General features: G+C 42.4%; 1 protein-coding gene across 3 annotated transcripts; it reads left to right on the top strand.

Annotated features, from left to right (window-relative positions):
• Positions 1-559: 559 nt before the first annotated feature.
• LOC140768635 (pentatricopeptide repeat-containing protein At5g66500, mitochondrial-like) lies at positions 560-24,613 on the top strand. 3 transcript variants are annotated; one of them, XM_073108983.1, is made up of 4 exons: positions 560-2,135; positions 23,730-23,900; positions 23,989-24,053; positions 24,244-24,613. In XM_073108983.1, the coding sequence occupies exon 1, from the start codon at positions 574-576 to the stop codon at positions 2,092-2,094; it is 1,521 nt and encodes a 506-aa protein (XP_072965084.1). In that variant the 5' UTR covers positions 560-573; the 3' UTR covers positions 2,095-2,135; positions 23,730-23,900; positions 23,989-24,053; positions 24,244-24,613. The 3 variants fall into 3 exon arrangements, with proteins under 3 accessions (XP_072965084.1, XP_072965085.1, XP_072965086.1); XM_073108984.1 differs by having other exon boundaries at positions 561-2,135; positions 23,719-23,900; XM_073108985.1 differs by having other exon boundaries at positions 561-2,135; positions 23,719-23,900; positions 24,239-24,613.
• Positions 24,614-24,634: the final 21 nt, after the last annotated feature.

Genomic DNA, 24,634 nt, shown 5'->3' with positions numbered 1-24,634 from the left:
TTTCTAGGACACATATCCTTAACTGACGAATTATTTTATATAATTTTTTTAAACATATATTATTAGTAAAAATGTTTTAAAAATAATTATATTTTATTTACTCAAATTATTTATACTAGTTTACTATAATTTTTATTTTATTTTTAGATTTCTCATTACATGAGGATATAATATTTGTAATATAAATATTTGAGTATTTAAAAAAAAAAGAGAGAGAGGAGAAAAGAGAGGCGAAATAAGATTGACAAAATATTAAACGAATAAAATTGAAATCAAATTAAAAGAATATTAAAATTTTTTATATTATTATTTAATTATTTATTAAGGAATGAACTTGATTAAGAAAAATAAAATTATTTTAGTATTTAGTTACTGAATCAGATTTGGGTTCCTGAATAACCCCCTAAACTCAAAACAAATAGAGCTTATATATAATATATATAAAATATACGAGCCTAATCACGGCTAGCTTGAGCGAGCCAACGTTGTGTCTCAGCTCCATAATATGACACTTTTTTTGACAGACTTGGTAGCCGTTTGTTTGAAACCTTTAAAAACGAAAATAAAAAGAGTATGTGGTCAATGAAACCTCGGTCCATGCGGCTCTGTCGTCGACATAATTCCATATCCACTTTCTCGACCGCCCACCACCTCCTCGATGAAACACCCAAAAGCCCACCGTCCTCCATCTCCGTCCTCCACCACTTCCGCCGCCTTCGCAACCTTTGCTTCGATCGCGCAGCCCACCTCGATTCCCGCGTCTTCCTTCCTCTCCTCGCCTCCCAACCTTCTCTCTCCTCTCACTTCCATGCCCTCATGCTCAAATCCTCCTCTCTCTCCCACCCCATCCCCACCACCGCCCTCCTTGCCGCGTACTCTAAATCTGGCCATCTCCACTGTGCCCTCTCACTGTTCGACGAAATGCCCAATAGAGACACCGTTACGTGGAATGCTCTCATTTCTTGCCTCGTTCGCCATGGCCGTAATGCCTCTGCCATCTCAGCGTTTCAGACGATGGTTCGTGAAGATGTAAAATTCACTGAGTTCACTCTGTGCTCCGTGTTGAAAGCTTGTGCAGCTTCATGCATGCTTCGTCAAGGTCGGCAAATCCATTCTTGGGTGGTTGCAAATGGTTATAATTGTGTTGTCATGGGTACTGCGCTTATTGACTTTTATTCGAGCTGCGGGTTGATTCAGGATAGTTTTGAAGTGTTTGCGGGTTTGAATTGCCTGAAAGATGTCGCAATTTATAATGCTATGATTAGTGGGTGTCTACGAAATGGGCGGTTAAAAGAGGCTTTCTTGATGCTGGGGAAGATGAAACCAAATGGGATAACACTTACTAGTGCTCTATCAGCATGCTCGGACACATTGAATCTGGCTTATGGGAAGCAGGTACATTGTGCAATGATCCGTCGTTGGCATGATTCTGAAACCATCTCATGCAATGCCCTTATTGACATGTATGCCAAATGTGGGGACCTAAAGGCTGCACGTGTGGTTTTTGATCGGACAGGGGAGAAGAATGTTGTTTCCTGGTCGAGTATTATAGATGCTTATGGTAGTCATGGGCATGCGCCTGAAGCTTTAGAGTTGTTTAAAATAATGGAAGAAGAAAAATCTTTCAAAGTTTTGCCCAATGGTGTTACTTTTCTTGCTGTTATTTCAGCCTGTGCTCATTCAGGTCTGGTGGATCAGGGGCGCAAGTGTTTCCTTTTAATGAGAGACAAGCATGGAATGGAACCAGGTCAAGAGCATTACGCTTGTTTCATTGACTTGTTAGGACGTGCAAGTAGAATTGAGGAGGCCTGGGACCTTTATTGTAGTTTGAGTGCAAGTGCTAATAAACTTAACAGTGCAGTTTGTGTGGCCATGCTGAACGTATGCAAGTTTAACATGGATTTGGTTAGAGGCCAGCAGGTGGCAAATCACCTTCTAGAGCTTGATCCAGATAATCCTGGAATCTATATATTAGTCTCAAATTTCTATGCTGCTGTTGGAAGTTGGGCTGGGGCTGATGAGCTGAGGAAGGTGATGATGGATAGAGGACTTAGAAAGGAAGCAGCAAGCAGCCAGATTGCTGTCAAAGGTTGAAATTGAGACTTCATGATTTGTTGTTGATTGGTACAAATCAGGTTTGTTTCTTCTGGCAAACTGAGTTACTAATCATGCTTCTTAATTCTCAGTCATAAACTTCGAATCTGAAAGCCTCATGCTTTTCTGAATTGGTCAACTTGCCTTAGAATTTGACTTACTATAACCTGGAGATCAGTTTCAAAACTCAGCATGACATTGTTATCTAGAGCACTAGGTATATCAAGAGCACCGATACCAATAAGATATAAAAAGGATAAAGTATGCATGAATTGTGCAATAGGTTATGATATCCTTAAGAGTTACAATAACTTGAAAACCATACAACATAAGTTTTCTTGGATGGTAATCGCCTTTGTAAAAGCTAGAAATAGTAGAAGACTGTCGTAACTTTACAGAAAATCTGTTAAAGGGAATTCATCATATTGGCATTTAAAGTGCTGCCAAGTTCATAAAAGATGGCTCTATTTGAAGGCTTAGGCAATGCGAGCATGCAAATGAACCAGGACAGCAGGGAATCATTCAAATAATTGTGTATTAATTGAACCCAATTAGGTTTTCCCCGAAAAGATTTATTATCTGTTAGGGCCTAAAAGGAAAATATAATCACAAGGCAAGCATTTACTTTTTAATTCCTGGAAAACAAGTTAAATACTTATGATGCTCAACTATGATGCCAAGATTAATACTTAGATCAATTAAAGCATAAATCAACAAGCAAATCTGTCAATCTCACTTAGTGAATATAATCGGCTAAGATTATCGATAAGATGAAATATGATTCTAAGTATACGAATCCAATACTCAAGATACTAGAAAGAGAAAAGAGTTTACCCAAACTTTGGCCATTGGACTCATCGTTGGAGTCGAAAATGGAATCAATCACCCTTGTTGATTGTTGATGTAACCCGTTCTTGAGAGGAGACAATGTTGATGGTCAGCAGTTTGGGAAAAAGACACTAGGATTTGACATCTCTAGGTCTTTGGTTCCACACCTGCATCTCAAGATTGCTTAGCAATTTACTCAAAAATCATTCATCCCCATTGCCTTTAAATATGTTACAACTAACAAAAGAGGAAATGATAAAATCAATGATGTGATTCGGATCATATTGGATTACTTTGAAAGACATTGAGCTCGATGGATCGAGTCTAGTTATCTTATTTATTATACTTATGTAGTTTAGTCAAAGATTGGCATTGGTTTAGTTAATTTTGTTTAGGATTTTTTGATAAGTAGATACTTCATATCAGCGAAGATTAAAGATCGATGCTCGGAGGGCCTATGCTTTTATTGCAATGAGCGCTTTGTATCGAGCTATAAATGCACCAAATAGCCCGCTGCCATTATGCTCATGGAGGAGTCGATCAAGGATAATCCAGAGGGCAACATGAAGGACCAATCTAGGGAAGAGCATGGACAAACTGAAAAGGACACACAATCGATGAAGCAATTACATAAGGTTTGCAAACCACCATAGACACCTTGAGGATAAGGTGGTCGGAAGCATGGTGGAATAATGTGATTCGAACTTGATCAGATCACCTCAAAAGACATTGGGTTCGATGGATCAAGTATTGTTATCTTATTATTATGCTTATATAGTTTAGTCAAAGTCTTAGTAGGTTAGGATTTTATTTAATTCGATCCCCGATGACGTGACATCTTTGCTGGCCGATTTAGGGCATATTAGCTATCTCCTGAGAAGAATACAATTTAATGAAAAAATAAGGTAGGTTTGTTGAATTGAGCTTTGAGCCTAGAACACCAGAATCCAACTCTGCACAGTTTTGAGAAAATATTCGCAGGATATTCCACAGACGTCCGAATAATATCAAACTAGTTAGAGAAGATCGATAACTTCCTTATTTATAAATTTCATATTCAAAGTTTTCTCAGATTCAATATCTATATATGGCGAAATGAAAGATTAATCTGAGAAGATAAGGAAGACTAATTTAGTTAAGTTTGTTTACGACTTTTTGATTTAATCTCTATAAATAGGGCTTTATAACTTGTATCTTAAAAAACCATTAATAAAGGGTTATTCGTTTGCAGCCCCTTATCTCTCCTTTTTAACCTAGTCGTTGGCGCCCATCTCCCATCTCGTCCCCTCCACCGTACTAACTCTTTGGTCGGCCTTCTCTAACTCTTAAACGCCCTCTTTTGTAACAACTTCTTCCTCTTCACTCTAAAAAAAGAGTTTACTCAGCAGCTATATAATCATTGAAGGGTTAATAAAGTGCGAACTAGCCTAGGTTACGATCTAATAAATCGGTTCGTAACAACTTAAATTAGAGTCAGCATTCCTTAGATTGTCATGACTACCACGAGATTAAGAGTGGTGAAACAAGCGGAACAACATCACAAGTGGCAGATCAAACCACGGAGAGAGAGAGCACACAACGCCACCAAGGTTGCCATCTCCACTGCGTTTGCGAGATCCCATGGAGTACCTAGCTGATCTACCTCAAGCCATAGCTTCTATGGCGCAGGCGGTAAAAGAGATGAAGGCAACCCTTGCAGATATGAATCAACAACGTCCAAGACAGACCCTACCACTCATGGGGTAGATGGACAAGGTGGCACCTCGCCTAGAACCAATGTAGCCACCGATCCAGATCCACCCGCGCTCGCGGAAGAACCGGTGATGGCTGCAACTTTTGTGGCCCTCTATCAGCTGTGGCCCAACCAGATTGACGATCTCTCCTTTATGACCAACCTGGAAGACTAAGGAGCAGCCTTTACCACAGGATTAGGTCCGGGCCGATCTTGGCCGCACCATGGCTACGATACACTGAACTACAAGACCGCCATGCTGATTTACTACCCGTGCATCCGAGGGCTCCCATGACCCAATACACAAAGGAGGACCCTTGGGAGGAGTTGGAGGAGCACCCATATCAACCAAGAGTCCAGCATAATGAGCCACTACACTGAGGATACGAGAACGGACGCAATCAAGCGCTACAACCTCGGACTGCTCAAGTTGATTTTCCTAAATTCAACGGAGACGATCCATTGGATTGGATCTATCGCGTGGAACAATTCTTCACCTATCAAGGGATATTGATAAGCTTTGATACCACTTTGATAAGCTCTGATACCAAATTGATAGGCTTTGATACCAATGATAAGCTCTGATATCACTTGATAAGATCTGGAACTAAAGATAGGCTACGCTATGATTCTTTTAAGATCTGAATGTATTATAGGAATCAGTCCGCACAACCGTGGGAAAATATTTTTTAGATATTCTCCGGTAGTCAGAAAATTATGAAACCAATTGGGTTACATTCGTAACTTTCTGATCTACAACTTTCGTATTTACACCCTTCGCAGATTCGAACTGTAGCAGGGACGAAAACACGGAATAACGTGGGTGACGGTGGTGGTGACGGGTGGAGTGGATGTTAGGGTTATGGATGGGCATGGAGGTGAAGGTGGATGGTGGATGTGATTAAGGGAAGTAGACGAAGGGAACGAAATGGTTGAGATTCCAAAGAAGAGGGGTGGCTCAACAGTCGGGAGAGATTAGAAGTTAGGAGAAACCTTGCCAATTGTAGAGGTAGAAGGATGGTGAAGAGGGAGGGAGAAGTCAAAAGAGAAGATAGGAGGCAAGAAATCAATAATCCAATAGCTTATTGAAGTTGGCTGTCATCCACATATTTATAAAGGCTAGCCAATAAGTCCTAAAACAATATGAAACCTTAATTCTAGAGGATTTCCGTCGATCGCGTTCGAATGCGCCCAAAAAGCTCCATCTCTATCTGTGTGAACACGGTACAAGCGTTTGAACGCGGGCATTCAAACTCGCCCGACCGCGTTCGAACGCACAATATGCATTCTTTGTATTTGCGAATCTGATGCAGGCCTTTGCAAAGGTGTTGAACGCGACCCCTCCTACGTTCGAACGCGAGCTACAGGAATTTTATTTTAATGAAAATAAACTCCTAATGCAATAAGAAAAGATCCTAACTAAGTGTATCAGCCCACCACAATTCCCTCACCTTGCCCTTAAGGTGAAAAGTCGAGGAAACACTTTAAGATATCAGCTTTAACTCTCATGTCGCCTCATCAGATGGCTTGTCAAGCCACTCAACTTGAATCTCCATCTCCAATCTGGTAAAATGTTGTTGGCGTCTAGCAAGTACTTAAGCTAGCTCTATGATCTCTATCTTCTCCAATAGCTCCGGTAGAATCGATCCAACAATCTTATGATCTCCAATGCACTCCCTCAATAATGAAACATGAAAGACAGGATGCACTCTCTACCCATCCGGTAGCTCCAAACGATATGCAACCGGACCAATACGCTCCAACACTCGAAACGGACTAAAGTAGCGATGTGCTAACTTTTGGTTTTGCATTGGACGTAAGGTCACCTATCCATACAGTTGCACCCTTATAAATACCCATTGGATTATAAGCGCGTAACGTCGGAGCCGTGCATCCATACACCACCTCAAATGGAGTCTTGCCAATGTTGCTGTGGTAGGTGGTGTTACAAGACCACTCCTATGGTAAGAACTCCAACCGTCGTCTCGGCATCTCTCCAACAAAGTACCTCAAGTACTGTTCAATACCTCGATTGACCACCTAAGTTTGGCTGTCCGTCTGTGGATGGTAGGCTGAACTAAAGTTCAATCGAGTCCCCTGTAATCTGAAAAACTTCGTCCAAAAGTCGCTCATAAATACACGATCACGATTCGAGACAATCGTACATGCCATGCCATGTAATCGAGCAGCATTTCTAACAAATTTCAGCCATCGACTTGGCTGAAAACGGATGTGACAATGTCGAAAAGTGTGCATACTTGCTCAATCTGTTAACCACCACAAAGATAACAAAATAACCACGTACCAGTGAAAGACCCTCTATGAAGTCCATAAAAATGTTTTCCCAAACACAATCCGGTATAGGTAAAGGCTGTAGTAATTTAGTCGGCTTCATTGTGGTTGCCTTAGCCCTTTGACAGACTTCACAAACACAGGCAAAACTCCTCACATCTCGTCTCAATCCTGGCCACGTGCAACTCTGAGATATCCTCCTATAAGTCCTCAAGATACCCTCATGACCAGCCTTTGGATTTTGGTGGAAGTGCTCCAATAATTTCTGCTGCAATCTATTATTTTCGGGTACTCTAATGCATCTCCGATCGAGCAGCAAACCGCCTCGATTCTCCAACTTTGGATGGCGCTCCGGATCATCCATCACCTCCTACAACAATCTAAAAATATCTGGGTCAGATGTACATGCATACCTCAGCTTGTTAAGGAAGGGAAAGGTAGGAGAAGAATAGGCTGCAAGCTCGGCGGTATCGAGTTGGTGCGATAATGTATCTGCCGCTCTATTTTCTGTTCCCTTCTTGTATTGGATTTCATAATCATATCCCAGCAATTTTGTGACTTATCTTTACTATGCCGAAATGTGTATGCGCTGTCCCATAAAGTATGGAAGGCTCTTTTGATCGGTTCGAATAATGAATCGTCTACCGATCAAGTAAAGCCTTCACTTTGTCACCGCATGTAGAATTGGTAACATCTCTCTCTCATAAGTCGATAATTGCTGAGATTTCTGTGATAAAGCCTTACTAAGAAAGGCTATGGGACGTCCTCTTTGCATTAGTATAGCTTCTATGCCAACACCAAACACATCACATGCCACAATACCCTTAACCCCGGCCGAGCGAGTAGAGGGCACTGCTTAGTCAGAACACCACTAACTAGTGATAGGTGGAAGTGATGCAGTGTCTGTTGATGTATACGTCATGTAATAGTCATTATGTCATTACATTCTACATTTATTACAGATGTTTATGCAAGAGTGTCTCATACCAGAATACATATAAATCATAGTTATACTAATGCATGTGCTAACATTAACATTCTCATAATATCATAAAGAGTATGCTATCAACAATTGTATATACTAGGATACATAATAGTTATACTAAATGCATGTGCTAACATTAACATTCCTACAACATCACGAAAAGTATACTATCAACAATTACACATATTAGGATACATAATAGTTATACTAAATTCATGTGCTGACACTATCATTTTTATAACATCATAAAGAGTATAATATCAGCAACTATATTGTTCTAGACTCATATAAATTCTACTCGCCTGGGGATCTCCACAATACTCTAATTTCCTTCAACTAGCCAGCTCCTTCGGGATCCCAAAATCCTCCTCGCGCGGTGTTGGGCCTAACAATTCACGCAAGTAAAGCCATACGTAAGGTTAGTGAATTAATAAAATTAATTACCTTATTAGAGAATTTAGGTTTAGGCATATCACATGAGTCAAGGGTTCCTTAGGGTTGAGTTTTATATTATCCTAAAATTCACACTATTTAGGTAATAAGAATTTGTCTTTAGGGAAGTGGTTAGGCTAATTAATAAGGTGAGGATAGGGAAATGGGGCTTATAAAGTCCAAATAACTCCATTTGGCCTAGGCTAGGCTTTAAGTTTAGCCTAGCTTGCTGGTGCATAAGTGGGGTGTTGGGTTAGGCTCAAGCCCAACCCAAGAGGGCAAGGAATGTATTTCATGGGTCGCGGTTCAGACCGTAGACCACCAGCTCTATGGGCTGTGGTTTAGACCGCAACCCACTAGCTTCCTAACTGCAGCCCACCAAGAGATGGGTGGGGGTTTGCTTAACCCCCACCCTCCCTCACCATCTCCTTCCAAGGGAAGGAGATAGAGGAGGAAAAGACCCCTTTTTGCTGTCGGTGACCCACATCGCCGGCAGCCCACCCTTGAGATCAGCGACCGGCGCACGTCACCTGAGGTAGGTGGTTAGCTGGAGGGAAGGGAAGGGAAAGAGGACTCGAGCTCGACTGTGGTAGGGGCGTAGCCCAAGCCCGAGGTGGAGCCGTTGTCCTTCCTTCCCCCCTATGGGGGAGCGGGAGCAGCTCGCCCCGTGGCCGGAGTGGCCGACGGAGTGGCGAGGCGCACTCCTTGGTCGGTGGCCATGGAGGTTCCCCCCTTCACTAAGGGCCTGAAACCCACATAAGGAATTTCTCCAACCCCCTCCCCTCTTCCCCCCACCCTTCGCGCCGGAGCTCTCGGACCGGGCAGTTAGACGCGAAGTCGTCGGCCGCCGAGGACTCCGATGACGGCGAGGTGAAGAGGTTGATTACCAAAATTTAACGAGGGGTTTAGAGGCCTACCGAGAGGGTTCTAAGACTTGGCTTCGTCGGCTCCGGCATCGACAGCACGAGAGAAGGAGAGGGAGAGAGAGATGGTGGGGTGGAGGGGAAATAGGGGAGGGTGGCAGTGATGGCGTGCACGAAAGGAGAAGGAAGAGAGGATGGTGGGGGGTAGGCTGGGACGCACGCGCTTAGCGCGTTCGTGAAATTTATTTTTTTATTCTTTATTTATTAATTCTGGGTGTTACAACTACCCCCAACAACAAGAAATTTTTCCCTCGAAATTACACACCTGAGTCGATAAATAAATATGGGTAAGCAGACTGAATCTCCTTCTCAGGCTCCCATGTAGCTTTCTCTACACTATGGTGCCGCCAAAAAACCTTGACCAAAGGTACAACTCTTCTTTGAAGCGTCTTCACACACTTGTGATAGGCTACAGAATGATTTCTTCAAGATCTGAATTTATTGTAGAAAGCATTCCGCGCAACCGACTAAAAATATTCACCAAATATTCTCCCATAGTCAGGAAATTACGAAACCAAGTGGAATCGACCCGTAACCCCCTGATCTATGATTTTCGTATTTATGCCCTTTGCAGATTTGAACTACAACTAGGACAAAAACATGATATAATGTAGATGATGGTGGTGGTGACGGGTGAAGTGGATGCTAGGGTTATGGATGATAATGGAGATGAGGGTGGATGGTTGATGTTGTTTAAGGGATAAAGATGAAGAGGAAGAAGTGGTCGAGATCTTAAGGAAGACGGAGGGACTTGACAGACGAGGGAGATTAGAAGTTAGAAGAGACCTTGCCAATGGTAGAGGTGGTAGGTTGGTGAACAGGGAGGAAGGAGATTAGGGTAGACAGAATAGAGAGAAGATAGGAGACAAGAAACCAATAATTCAATAGCATAATAAATTTGGCTGCCATCCACACCTTTATAGAGAGGCTAGCTAACAAGCCAAAATAATAATTATTAATCCTAATTCTAGAAGATTCCCGCCCGCGTTCGAATGCGACATAAAAAGCTTTCTCTGTCGATGCGAATGCGATGCAGGCGTTCGAATGTGCCCGACCACGTTCGAATGTGCGTTTCACGTTCTCTATTTTTGTGAACCTGATGCAGGCGTTTGCAAAGCCGTTTGAACGTGATCCCTTTCGTGTTCGAATGCGACATACAGGAAATTTTTTTAATAAAAATAAATAACTAATGTAATAAGAAAAGATCCTAACTAAGTGTATCGGTCCACCATGCTTCCTCCACCTTGTCCTCAAGGTGAAAAGTCAAAGAAACACTCCAAAATATCCTTCTCCAACTCCCATGTCGCTTCATCGGATGGCTTGCCAAGCCACTCGACTAGAATGTCCATCTCTAATCCGGTATCATGATGTCGTCGGCGCTTAGCAAGTACACGAACTGGCTTTACGATCTCTGTCTTCTGCAATGGCTCCGGTAGAACTAATCTAACGATCTCATGATCTTCAATCCGCTCCCTCAGCAATGAAATATGGAAGACAGAATGTACTCTTGACCCCTCTAACAGCTCCAAACGATATACAACCGGGCGAATACGTTCTAACACCCGAAACGGATCGAAGTATCGATGTGCTAATTTCTGGTTTTGCATCGAACACAAGGTCACCCGAAACGGACCGAAGTATCGATGTGCTAATTTCTGATGTTGCACCCTCACAAACACCCAACTGCCAACGTCGAACTCTTGCTCCTTATGGCTGCGATCATAAACTTGCTTCATGCGGTTGATACATTTAGTTAGGATCTTTTCTTACTGTATTAATTGTTTAATTTCATTAAAATAAAATTCTTGTAAGTCACGTTCGAACGCAGGAGGAGTCGCATTCGAATGCCTACATTAGGTTTGCAAATACAGACGCGAAAAGTGCGTTCGAACGCGGTCGAGTGAGTTTGAACGCCGCGTTCGAATGCCTGCATCGCGTTCGCATATACAGAGAACGTCTTTTGCACATTTGAATGTGATCGAGCGCGTTCGAACGCGATCAGCGGGAAATCTCTAGAATTAGGGTTACTTATTGTTTTAGGACTTGTTAGCTAGCCTCTATAAATATGTGGATGGTAGCTTATCGATTTCTTGCCTTCTATCTTCTCTCTAGACTCTCTCCTTTCTCTCTCTTCACTATCCTTCCATCTCTACTGTTAGCAAATTTTTTCGAACTTCTAATCTCCCTCGACTGTCGATTCTTCTCTCTTCTGTGGGATCTCGACCACTTCTCCTTCGTCTATATCCCTTAACCATATCCACCCTCCATCTTCATCTCCATAATCATCCATAACCCTAACATCCACTCCACTCGTCACTACCACCATAATCCACGTTATTTCGTGTTTTCGTCTCAGTTGCAGTTCGAATCTGCGAAGGGCGTAAATACGAAAATTGTAGATCAGGGAGTTACGAATCTAATCCACTTGGTTTCGTAATTTTCTGACTACAAGAGAATATCTGACGAATATTTTCCCATGATTGCACGAACTGATTTCTGTAATAAATCCAGATCTTGAAGGAATCATTCCGTAGCCAACCTTTTGGTACAAGAACCCATCAATTTGGTATTAGAGCTAAGAGAACCTCAAACCTCCATTAATGGTGGAAACAAAGAAGATGACATCAATAAGGAGACCAATGGAGAGCACACCGATAAGGGAAGACTCAATCCATGATAACCCCAATCGTGAGGTTGATTCCTTTGGAGCGACTATGGTAGGACCGAGTCAATCAACATCCATGGGTGTGAATATAGGCTTGGCGGATAAACTTAGGGGCATGTTCCAAACATTGTTGTAAAGAGTTGATGCAATACAAAAGAATCATAATGATCTAAAGGAATATATCATGAACCAATCGGCTTTGTCATCTCCTCGATGAAGATCGGTACCTCAAGAAGGACCAGCGGTGGAACCACACCGATCCGATACCCCACAGGTCCAGGTGCGACATGTTAGTGTCAATGATCCCCTCTTACTTATGTCTACACATCATCCCCTACCTTCGATACAAAATTCAAGACTGGCGGTGGTGGAACCCGAGAGATGTGCGGTACCGGTGCGCTTCGTTGATGAGGATGATTGACATTTTGAGGATGAGGTTGATCCCTTTGAAGATGGTGATGGATGTGCTCGAGGATTTAGAGAAAGTGATCAACATGCACAAAGGTTCAGACCTAAACCATAGATCTTTCGCGAACCTGATAATACTATTTGTGGGAGAACTGCACGCTTGGACTTTTCAAAATTCCAAGATGGTGATCCAATGGATTGGGTGTTTCAAGTTAAACAATACTTGGATTGTCAAGGGACAGCAGAGGACACAAAGGTCTAGATGGCAAGCTTTCACCTTCAAGAGATAGCATTGCATTGGTATAGATCGGTTATTCGTGGTGGAGGATTTACAGGATAGCTGACTTTTATAGAAGGATTACACGCAGATTTGAAACAGCAGCATATAAAGATTTTACTACCACATTAAGCAAGATGGTTTAGAGGACGACCATATTAAAGTACCAAGCTGAGTTTGAAAGAGTTAGTAGTCATTGTAAACCATCTTGTCCCGAACTGACATTGATGAGTATATTTATTTTAGGACTGCGCGAGGAGATATAAGCAGATGTTCGTGCTTTTTGACCTACTACTCTTGACGAGGCCTTTAAGAAGGCCGTGAGGATGGAGCAAAAGCATAAGGCTCTAAAGATGGCAGCGAAAACTAATTGAGGCAATCGAGACAAGCGGTTTGCACCTAGAACGCCGACTGGAAATTCTATGGGTTCAAAAACAGCGGCTGCAAATACTAGACCACGACCACCTATGAGACTTTCTTCTAATGTTAGAGGAGGCACAATACCCTCCATTCGAACTTTCACACTTGCCCAGGTGGAGCGAAGAGCAAAGGGCTTTTGATTTCGATGCGATAAACGTTTCACCTCTGGTCATCAGTGATCTAAACCGATTGGAAGTGATGCTTATTAACGGTCTCGAGGAGGATGATGAGGTTGTTGATGGAGAATATCCAGAGGAGGTCCATGAGTAGGCCGTTGAGAAGGGTACGGAGGAAGATATCTAAGCTGAAATATTGATGCATGCATATTTGGATACTTCCGCGCCGAGGACGTTGCGGGTAGACGGACTCATTAGAAAGCATTGTGTGCACATCCTTATTAATTTCGAGAGTACACAACTTTCTAGATGAGAGGTTAGTGAGGAGATTAGGTTTGGATGTCGAACCGACCACAGGATTTGACGTTGCTATTAGAGATGACATGAAGCTTAAGGCGGAGAGCTTGTGTCGCCGGGTCGGTATATGGGTGCAAGGACACGACATCATTATGGACTTGTATCCATTGGCGCTGCGAGGAGCGGACATTGTCCTTGGCATTCAGTAGTTACAAAGTTTGGAACCCGTCACATTTGATTTCCGAAGCATGTAGATGAAATTTAAACAAGGAAACAAACATATGCGGCTTGATGGCGTTCGGTCATAGGTCAATTCTCTTTCTTTGACCTCCCGATTCTTGCGATGCAGCCTATGGTGGGGCTGCCTTGTGCGTTTGATTTGGCCTATCTTTTTCAGTTAGGACCAGCAGAAGATGAGCCTAATATGAGTTCATGTATAATAATTGAATTGTCTAATTTATTAGATAATTTTTCTAGAATGTTTGAGGAGCTACAGCCAGTTGCCACCGAGGCAAACGTGAGACCATATCGGTATCTACATATGCAAAAGGAAGTTATCTCTAAGATGGTAGTCGAGATGTTGGAGTAAGGCCTCATACAACCAAGTTATAGCTCATACTCATTTCTCGTGCTATTAGTGCGAAAAACAAATAGGACATGGCGCTTTTGTGTCAACTATTGGGCACTAAATGCTATTACCGTCAAGGACCGGTATCCTATTCCGGTTATAGAGGAGCTGCTCGACGAGCTTGCAGGGGCAATCATATTAAGCAAGCTTGACTTGAGAGCCAGGTATCATCAAACTAGAGTTCACCCGGCAGATGTGCATAATGTATTTCGGACTTCGGACGGGTATTACGAGTTCCGAGTGATGCCTTTTGGTCTCACCAATGCTCCGGCTATCTTTCAAGTTCCTCATGAATGATATATTTTGGCCTCTATTACAAAGGTATGTCTTAGTATTTTTTAACGACATTTTGGTGTATAACAGGACTGAATTGGAGCATTGGCGGCATTTGGAGGACGTGCTGAATTTGTTGAAGCAAAACCAATTGAAGATCAAGAAGTCCAAGTGCCTATGGGGAGTACCACAAGTGGAGTATTTACGCCACATTGAGGAGGTTGCATACTCATCTTAAACTTACTCAAAACCGCATGAAGTAAGTTTATGATCGTAGCCATGGGGAGCAGGAGTTCGACATTGGCAGTTGGGTGTTTGTGAGAGTGCAACCGTATTGACGGGTGACCTTGCGTCCGATGCATAACCAAACGTTAGCTCATCGCTACTTTGGTCTGTTTCAAGTGTTGGAGCGTATTAGTCCGGTTGCATATTGTTTGAAGCTGCCGGAGGGGTCGAGAGTGCATTCTGTCTTCCATGTTTCATTGCTGAGGGAGCGGATAGGAGATTATAAAGTCGTTGGATCAGTTCTACCAGAGCCATTGGAGTAGACAAAGATCGTAGAGCCAATTCGTGTACTTGCTAGGTGCCGTCGATGACATGGTTACCAGATTAGAGATGGAGATTTTAGTCGAGTGGCTTGGCAAGCCATCCGATGAGGCGACATGGGAGTTGGAGACTGACATTTTGGAGCATTTCCTCGACTTTTCACCTTGAGTGCCAGGTGGGAGAAGCATAGTAGGTTGATACATTTAGTTAGGATCTTTTCTTACTACATTAGTTGTTTAATTTTATTAAAATAAAATTTCTATAGGTCGTGTTCGAACGTAGGAAGGGTCGCGTTCGAATGCCCTTGCGAACGCCTGTCCCAGGTTCGCAAATACAGTGGACACGAAAAGTGCGTTCGAACACTGATACATTTAGTTAGGATCTTTTCTTACTGCATTAGTTGTTTAATTTCATTAAAATAAAATTTCTGTAGGTCGCATTCGAACGCCCTTGCGAACGCCTGCATTAGGTTCGCAAATACAGAGGACGTGAAAAGTGCATTCGAACGCCGCGTTTAAATGCCTGTATTGCGTTCGCACATACAAAGAACGTCTTTTGCGTGTTCGAACGTGATCGGGCGCGTTCGGACACGATCGGCGGGAGTCCTCTACAATTAGAGTTGCTTATTATTTTAGGACTTGTTGGCTAGCCTCTATAAATATGTGGATGGTAGCCAAATTTATTATGTAATTGGATTATTGATTTTTTGCCTCCTATCTTCTCTTTAGATTCTCTCCCTCCTCCCTCTTCACCATCCTTCCATCATTACCGTTGGCAAGGTTTCTCCTAACTTCTAATCTCCCTCGACTGCCGATTCCTCTCTTTTCTTTGGGATCTCGACCATTTCTTCTCCCTCGTCTATATCCCTTAACCATATTCACCCTTCACCTTCATCTCCATAATCATCCATAACCCTAACATCTACTCCACCCTTTACTACTACCATTACCCACGTTATTTCATATTTTCGTCCGAGTTGTAGTTCGAATCTGCAAAGGGTGTAAATACGAAAATTGTAGATCAGGGAGTTACGAATCTAATCCACTTGGTTTCGTAATTTTCTGACTACAGGAGAATATCTGACGAATATTTTCTCACGATTGCGCGGACTGATTCTTGTAATAAATCCAGATCTTGAAGGAATCGTTTCATAGCCGACCTTTTGGTATAAGAACCTATTAGCGGTTTTGAGCAAGTTTAAAATAGGCACGCAACCTCCTCAATGTAGCGTCTCTATCCATGAAAGATAAGTCCACCTCCGTTCGATCTGCAGATTCCACTAGATCATAAGCGCGTAATGTTAGAGCCGTGCGCCCATACACCACTTGAACGGAGTCATGCCAATGCTACTATGGTAGGCAGTGTTGTAAGACCACTTCGCCCACGGTAAGAACTCCAACCATTGTCTCAGCATCTCTCCAGCAAAGCATCTCAAGTACTGCTCAATGCATCGATTGACCACCTCGGTTTGACCGTCCGTCTGTGGATGATAGGCCGAACTGAAGTTCAATCAAGTCCCCTATAATATGAAAAACTCTATTCAAAAGTCGCTCATAAATACATGATCACAATCTGAGATAATCGTGCGTGGCATGCCATATAACCGAGCAACATCTCTCAAAAAAATTTCAGGCACTAACTTGGCTGAAAATATATGTAATAATGCTGAAATGTGCGCATACTTGCTCAACCTGTCAATGACCACAAAATTAACTAAATAACCACATACCAGCGGAAGACCCTCTATGAAATTCATAGAAATATCTTCCTAAACACGATCCGGTATAGGTAAAAGTTGTAGTAATCCGGCTGGTTTCAATATGGTTGCCTTAGCCCTTTGATAGACTTCGCAAGTACGGATAAAACTCCTCACATTTTTCCTTAATCCTGGCCACGTGCAACTCTGAGATATTTTCTTATAAGTCCTCAAGACACCCTCATGACCAGCATGTAAAGTTTTATGGAAATGCTCCAACAATTTCTGCTGCAATCCATCATTTGCGGGCATCCGAATGCATCCGCGGTTCAGCAGCAAACTGCCTCGATTCTCTAACTCTGGATGGTGCTCCGGATCATCCAATACCTTTTGTAACAATCTTAAAACATCTAGGTCAGATGTATATGTATACCTTAACTCATCAAGAAAATGAAAAGTAGGAGAAGAATAGGCTGCAAGCTTGGCAATATCGGGTTGGCGTAGTAATGCATCCGCCGTTCTATTTTTCGTTCCTTTTTCGTATTGAATTTCATAATCATACCCTGGCAATTTTGTGACCCATTTTTGCTATACCGGAGTGTATATACGCTGTCCCATAAAGTATGGATCCTTTGATTAGTTCGGATAATGAATCGTCTACTGATCAAATAAGGTTTTCACTTTGTCATCGCATGTAGAATTGTCAATATCTCTCTTTCATAAGTCGATAATTGTTGAGATTTTTGTGATAAAACCTTACTAAGAAAGTGCGTAACGTCTCAATGTGGCGTCTCTATCTATCAATGCTAAGTCCACCTCCGTCTTATCTGCCGATGCCACTGGATTATAAGTGCGTAACGTCGGAGCTGTGCGTCAATACACCACCTCAAATGGAGTCATGCCAATGCTGCTATGATAGGCGGTGTTATAAGACCACTCCGCTCACGATAAGAACTCCAACCATCGTCTCGGCATCTCTCCAACAAAGCACCTCAAATATTGCTTAATGCCTCGATTAACCACATCGGTTTGGCCGTCCGTTTGTGGATGGTAGGCCGAACAAAAGTTTAATCGAGTCCCCTGCAATCTGAAAAACTCGGTCCAAAAGTCGCTCATTAATACACGATCACGATCTGAGACAATCTTGCGTGGCAATGTAACCGAGTAATATCTCTAACAAAAATTTCAGCTACCAATTTGGCTGAAAACGGATATGACAATGCCGAAAAGTGCGCATACTTGCTCAATCTGTCAACTACCACAAAGATAACAGAATAACCACGTACTAACAGAAGACCCTCTATGAAGTTCATAGAAATGTCCTCCCAAACACGATCCTGTATAGGTAAAGGCTGAAGTAATCCGGCCGGTTTCAATGTGGTTGCTTTAGCCCTTTGACAGACTTCGCAAGCACAGACAAAACTCCTCACATCTCGCCTCAATCCTAGTCACGTGCAAACTGAGATATCCTCCTATAAGTCCTCAAGACACCCTCATGACCAGCCTCTGGAGTGTGGTGGAAGTGCTCCAATAATTTCTGCCGCAATCTATCATTTATGGGTACCCAAATGCATTTGTGGTCCAGCAGCAAACCGCCTTGATTCTCCAACTCGAGATGGCACTCCAGATCATCCATCACCTCTTGCAACAATTTCAAAATATCTGAGTCAGATATACATGCATACCTCAGCTCGTCAAGGAAGGGAAAAGTAGGAGATAAATAGGTTACAGGCTCGGCGGTATCGGGTTGGCGCGATAGTTCATCCGTCGCTCTATTTTTTGTTCCCTTCTTGTATTAAATTTCATAATCATACCCTAGCAATTTTATGACCCATCTTTGCTGTGCCGGAGTATGTATGCGCTGTCTCATAAAGTATGAAAAGCTTTTTTGATCGGTTCGGATAATGAATCGTTTACCGATCAAGTAAAGCCTTCACTTTGTCACCGCATGTAGAATTGCCACATCTTTCTTTCATAAGTCGATAATTGTTGAGATTCTTGTGATAAAGCCTTACTAAGAAAGGCTAAGGGACGTCCTCTTTGCATTAGTACAGCTTCTATGCCAACACCCAACGCATCACATACTATAATGAACTCTTTGGTGAAGTCCGGTAGCATTAGAACAAGTGCTGTCCTCATTACAGTTTTCAGTTTTTCAAAGGCTAAAGTGGCTTCATCTGTCCATTTAAAAGAGTCCTTCAACAAAGAATTGAGAGGAGCAGCGATCTTGCCATATCCGGCGATGAAGCGTCGATAATATCCGATCAGCCCTAAAAATCCTCTCAATCCGATGGTAGTAGGAATAGGCTAAGCGATCATACATGCAACCTTTTGAGGATCCACCGCTACACCATCCGCTGAAATAATGTGGCCTAAATACTCCACTTGTGGTACTCCCCATAGGCACTTGAACTTCTTGATCTTTAATTGGTTTTGCTTCAACAAATTCAACACATCTTCCAAATGCTGCCAATGCTTTAATTTAGTCCTGCTATACACCAAAATATCGTCAAAAAATACCAAGACATACCTTTGCAATAGAGGCCGAAATTTATCATTCATGAGGCTTTGAAAGGTAGGAGCATTGCTGAAATCAAAAGGCATCACTCGGAACTCGTAATGCTCATTCGGAGTCCAAAATACAGTTTTGTGCATATCTGCCGGGTGAACTCTAATTTGATGATACCCGGCCCTCAAGTTAAGCTCACTAAATATAGTCGCCCCTACAAGCTCGTCCAATAACTCCTCGATAATCGGAATGGGATACCGGTCCTTGACGGTAATAATGTTTGGTGCTCGATAGTCAACACAAAAACACCATGACCCATCCTCTTTTCACACCAATAGCATGGGGGATGAGTATGAGCTATGACTTGGTTGTATGAGGCCTTGCTCCAACATCTCGGCTACCATCTTTGAGATAACTTTTTTTTGCACATGTGGATACCAATATGGCCTCACATTCGCCGCTGTAGCCCCGGGTACAATCTCTATGCGATGGTCCACCGCTCTTATTGTTGGCAACTCCTGTGGCTCCTCAAACAATCCAGAAAAGTTATCTAATAAAAAAAGACAATTCAAAAGGCATCACTCGGAACTCGTAATGCTCATTCGGAGTCCAAAATACAGTTTTGTGCATATCTGCCGGGTGAACTCTAATTTGATGATACCCGGCCCTCAAGTTAAGCTCACTAAATATAGTCGCCCCTACAAGCTCATCCAACAACTCGATAATCGGAATGGGATACCGGTCCTTGACGGTAATAATGTTTGGTGCTCGATAGTCAACACAAAAACGCCATGTCCTATCCTCTTTTCACAGCAATAGCACGGGGGATGAGTATGAGCTATGACTTGGTTGTATGAGGCCTTGCTCCAACATCTCGGCTACCATCTTTGAGATAACTTTTTTTTGCACATGTGGATACCGATATGGCCTCACGTTCGCCGGTGTAGCCCCGGGTATAATCTCTATGCGATAGTCCACCGCTCTTATTGTTGGCAACTCCTGTGGCTCCTCAAACAATCCAGAAAAGTTATCTAATAAAAAAAGACAATTCAATAGTAGTACTTAAACTCGTTTAAAGCTCCTCTCCTACTGGTCCTAACTGAAGAAGATATGCCAAATTATATACACAAGACAGCCGCACCATAGGCTGCATCGCAGGAATCGGCGAAGATCGAACAACCATCAAGCTGCACATCTTTGTTTTCTTGTTTATATTTCATCCACATGCTTCAAAAATCAAATGTGATGGGTCCCAAACTCTATAACTACTGAGCACCAAGGACAATGTCCGCTTCTCGTAGTGCCAACGGATACAAATCCACAATGATATTGTATTCTTGTACTCGTATATCGACCTGGCAATACAAGTTCTTCGCCCTAAGCTTTGTGCCGTCTCCAATAGCAACATCAAATCCCGTGGTCGGTTCGGCATCCAAACCCAATCTCCTCACTAGCCTCTTGTCTAGAAAGTTGTGTGTACTCCCCGAATCGATGAGGATGTGCACACAATGCTTTCTAACGAGTCTGTCCACTCGTGACGTCCTCAGCGCGAAAGTACCCGAATATGCATGCATCGATATTTCAGCTTGGATATCTTCCTCCACGCCCTCCACAACGGCTTTTTCATGGACCTTCTCTAGATACTCCTCACCATCAACAATCTCATCATCCTCCTCATGACCGACAATAAGCATCACACTCCCGATCGATTTAGAACACCGATGACTGAGGGTGAAACGCTTATCACATCGAAAGCAAAGGCTCTTCGCTCTTCGCTCCTCTACTTGAGTAGGTGTGAGAGTTCGAACGGGGGTCTAGTTCCTCCTCTAACATCGGAAGAATGTCTCAAAGGTAGTCATGGTCTAGTGCTCGCAGCCGTTGTTTTTGAAACCGCAGAATTTTCAGCCGGCGTTCTAGGTGCAAACCGACCATCTCGGTTGCCCCAATTGGTTTTCACTGTCATCCTTAGAGCCCTATGCTTTTGTTCCATCCTCACGGTCTTTTCAAAGGCCTCCTCAAGAGTAATAGGACATAGAGCACGAATATCCGCTTGTATCTCCTCCCGTAGCTTTGAAATAAATGTACTAATCAATGTCCTTTCGGGCCACGGTGGCTCATAACGACTACTAACTCTTTTAAACTCAGGTTGATACTCCAATACGGTAGTCTTCTGAACCATCTCGCTTAATATGGCAGCAAAATTTTCATATGCCACTATCTCAAATCTGCATATAATCCTCTTACAAAAATCAATCCATCCAGTAAATCCACCACCACGAATAACCGATCTATACCAATGCAATGCCGTTCCTTGAAAGTGAAAGCTTGTCATCTGGATTTTTGTATCTTCCGCTGTACCATGACAATCAAAATATTATTCAACTTAAAACACCCAATTCGTTGAATCACTACCTTGGAAATTTGAAAAGTCCAAGCGTGCGATTCTCCCTTGAATAGCGTTGTCGGGTTCGTGAAAGATCCTTGGTTCAGGTCTAAACCTTTATGCATGTTGATCACCTTTTCTAAATCCTCGAACACGTTCATCACCATCTCCATAGGGATCAACCTCATCCTCGTAGTGTCAATCCTCCTCATCAACGAAGCGCACCGATGCTGCACGCCTCTCGGGTTACACCACCGCCGGTCTTGGGTTTTGTAACAGAGGCGGGGGATGATGTGAAGGCATAGGTAGGAGAGGATCATTGACACTCATATGACGCACCTGGACCTGTGGGGTATCGGTTCAATGAAGTCCCACCGCTGGTCCTTCTTGAAACTCCATTCGTCATCGAACCCAATCGATTTACGATATATTCCTTGAATTCATTGTGATCCTTTTACATGTTGTCAACTCTATACAACAATATTTGGAACATGCCCCTAAGTTCATCCATATTCAAACCTATGGACGTTGGTTGACTCGGTCCTACCATGGTCACTCCAAAGGATCAGCCTCATGGTTAGGATCATCGTACATTGAGTCCTCCTTTATCGGTGTGCTCTCCATAAGTCTTCTTGTTAATGTCATCTTCCTTGTTTCAACCATTAATGGAGGTCTGAGGTTCGCCTGCTCTGATACCAATTGATAAGATCTGTAACCAAAAGATCAGCTACGGAACAATTCCTTAAAATCGGAATTTATTGTAGGAAGCAATCCGCGCAACCGTGGGAAAATATTCGTCAAATATTCTCCGATAGTCAGAAAATTACGAAACCAATTGGGTTAGATCCGTAACTTCCTGATCTACAACTTTCGTATTTATGCCCTTCGTAGATTCGAACTGTAGTAGGGACGAAAACACGGAATAACATGGGTGATGGTAGTGGTGACGGTTGGAGTGGATGTTAGGGTTATGGATAGGTATGGAGATGAGGGTGGATTGTGGAAGTGATTAACGAAAGTAGATAAAGGGAACGAAGTGGTCGAGATCTCAAAGAAGAGGGGTGGCTCGATAGTCGAGGGAGATTAGAAGTTAGAAGAAACCTTGCCAATGGTAGAGGTGGAAGGATGGTGAAGGAAGAGAAGGGAGGAGGGGGGAGTCTAGAGAGAAGACAGGAGATAAGAAATCAAGAATCCAATAGCATAATGAAGATGGTTGCCATCCACATATTTATAGAGGCTAGTCAACAAGTCCTAAAACAATATAAAACCCTAATTCTAGAGGATTCTCGTCGCGCCCGATCGCGTTTGAACGCACTCAAAAAGCTCTATCTCTGGATGTGCGAATACGATACAGGCGTTCGAACGTGGACATTCGAACTTGCCCGACTACGTTCGAATGCACAATATGCATTCTATGTATTTGCGAATCTGATGTAGACGTTCACAAGGGCATTCGAACGCGACCCCTCTTGCGTTCGAATACGACCTACAGGAATTTTATTTTAATAAAAATAAACATCTAATGCAATAAGAAAAGATCATAACTAAGTGTATCATCAGGGTGCAACCGTATCAACAGGTGACCTTGCGCCCGATGCAAAATTAGAAGTTAGCACAACCTTAGATTTTGCGTTTCTCTTCTTCCCTGTCATGAGCTGACCTCTATGTCCGATGAACACAATCATGACCTCTACTACACTTTGGTGACACTCACTGAGCTTGGAGAGGGGAGAGGGTTGCTATTGCATATATGAGTAACTTACTTTTTTATTTGTTTTAGTTTTCACCCTTCATATGTGAGGAATTCTACTTTCCTACTTCAGCGATAATTTTTTCTAAATTTTTAGGATTTTCATACATTTAATAATACTTTTTAGAATTTTACATAATTAAGAAGATAGTAGGATTCCAAAATAACCAATACGGTGGATGTGTCCTTTTTAAGGCTGGCCAATCCTTTCTCGTAACAGATGCTTAGAACCATAGGTCTCATGCAAACATCTAGATTCAAAGCTTGCAGGTTGAAATCATATCATTATTCACTTCATTATATTTTAAGTGTGTAACATTTGTGACACTTGCTTCATACAGAAGATGGAAAAAGTAGTACGTTCATGATTGGCTATGAACTTTTCCCTGCCTCTCTCATGGACCTACCTTGCATAGTGGAGTCCTATAAAACATATGTTGATACTGTGCTAATTAAAACTGCAGACATTGAACAGGTCATACAACAATCCAAATTATTGCAGAATCTGATAGTATACTGAACCTGATGAGATTGGAGAAGATCGTTATGATACGGAAAGAAGGTGATCCTGCTCCTGAAGGATTTGAAAACAAAGCATGGGCTCACACCTCAAATGAGGGATTGTGCAGAGAAACCTTATCTGAATGTATGCAATTAAATTGTCTTTTCTTTGTCTTAAAAGCTTATCCCTGTATTCTGTATTTTAAATCTGGTAAATCCATTTGAATTTGCAGCCAGAGCTTGTCCAGCGAGTCAAGAAAGATCTACTCGGGTATTATGTCTGATGGAACAGTTCAGTGTATCCTTTTTGGTTCATGTTGTTCCTAACTAGGTTATGCTTACTGCAAGTGAGATCGATGGAGTTCATTTCTATGTGATTTCTATGATATATTCGCATCAGCTATAAATTGTCTGGTAACTTTGCTCGCTTTCGTCGATCAAACATGACCTACATTTGTAAGCATTCCTTAATACTCTGGTAAGCTCAGACATCGGAATGGCTGTACCCTGTGAAGCTGGTGATCATGGAAAAACTGCTCCAACACATGCAGCAAAGCCAGATATGCCAGTAGAGGCTGCTGGTGCTGGTGGAAAACCCAATAGAAGTGACTCTGTAGACTCAATAGAACGGAAGAGTCAAGACTAGGAGTATGGTCCTAATTGTTAGAATGTAGGCAATATCATAAATTTTTTAAAGCTTGTACGAGATTAAAGGGCATGGTAGTGACATGTATTCTTCTATGGTTGATAAGTGAATTTTTGTTCTCAAGATGCAAATGCTGCAATTCAACTCCACTGTTGAGAGTTGCATAATTAAGTTTTATGAAGTTTTATTTTTAAGGCAATATAGTAAATCAATGCACACTGTTTTCTCTTTGG

The sequence above is a fragment of the Typha angustifolia genome, chromosome 10 (assembly GCF_048772165.1).
Source record: "Typha angustifolia cultivar Huaian chromosome 10, ASM4877216v1, whole genome shotgun sequence".
NCBI classification, from domain to species: domain Eukaryota; kingdom Viridiplantae; phylum Streptophyta; class Magnoliopsida; order Poales; family Typhaceae; genus Typha; species Typha angustifolia.
Note: the sequence above shows the minus strand (reverse complement) of the source record. Positions and strands in the feature narration are given on the sequence as shown.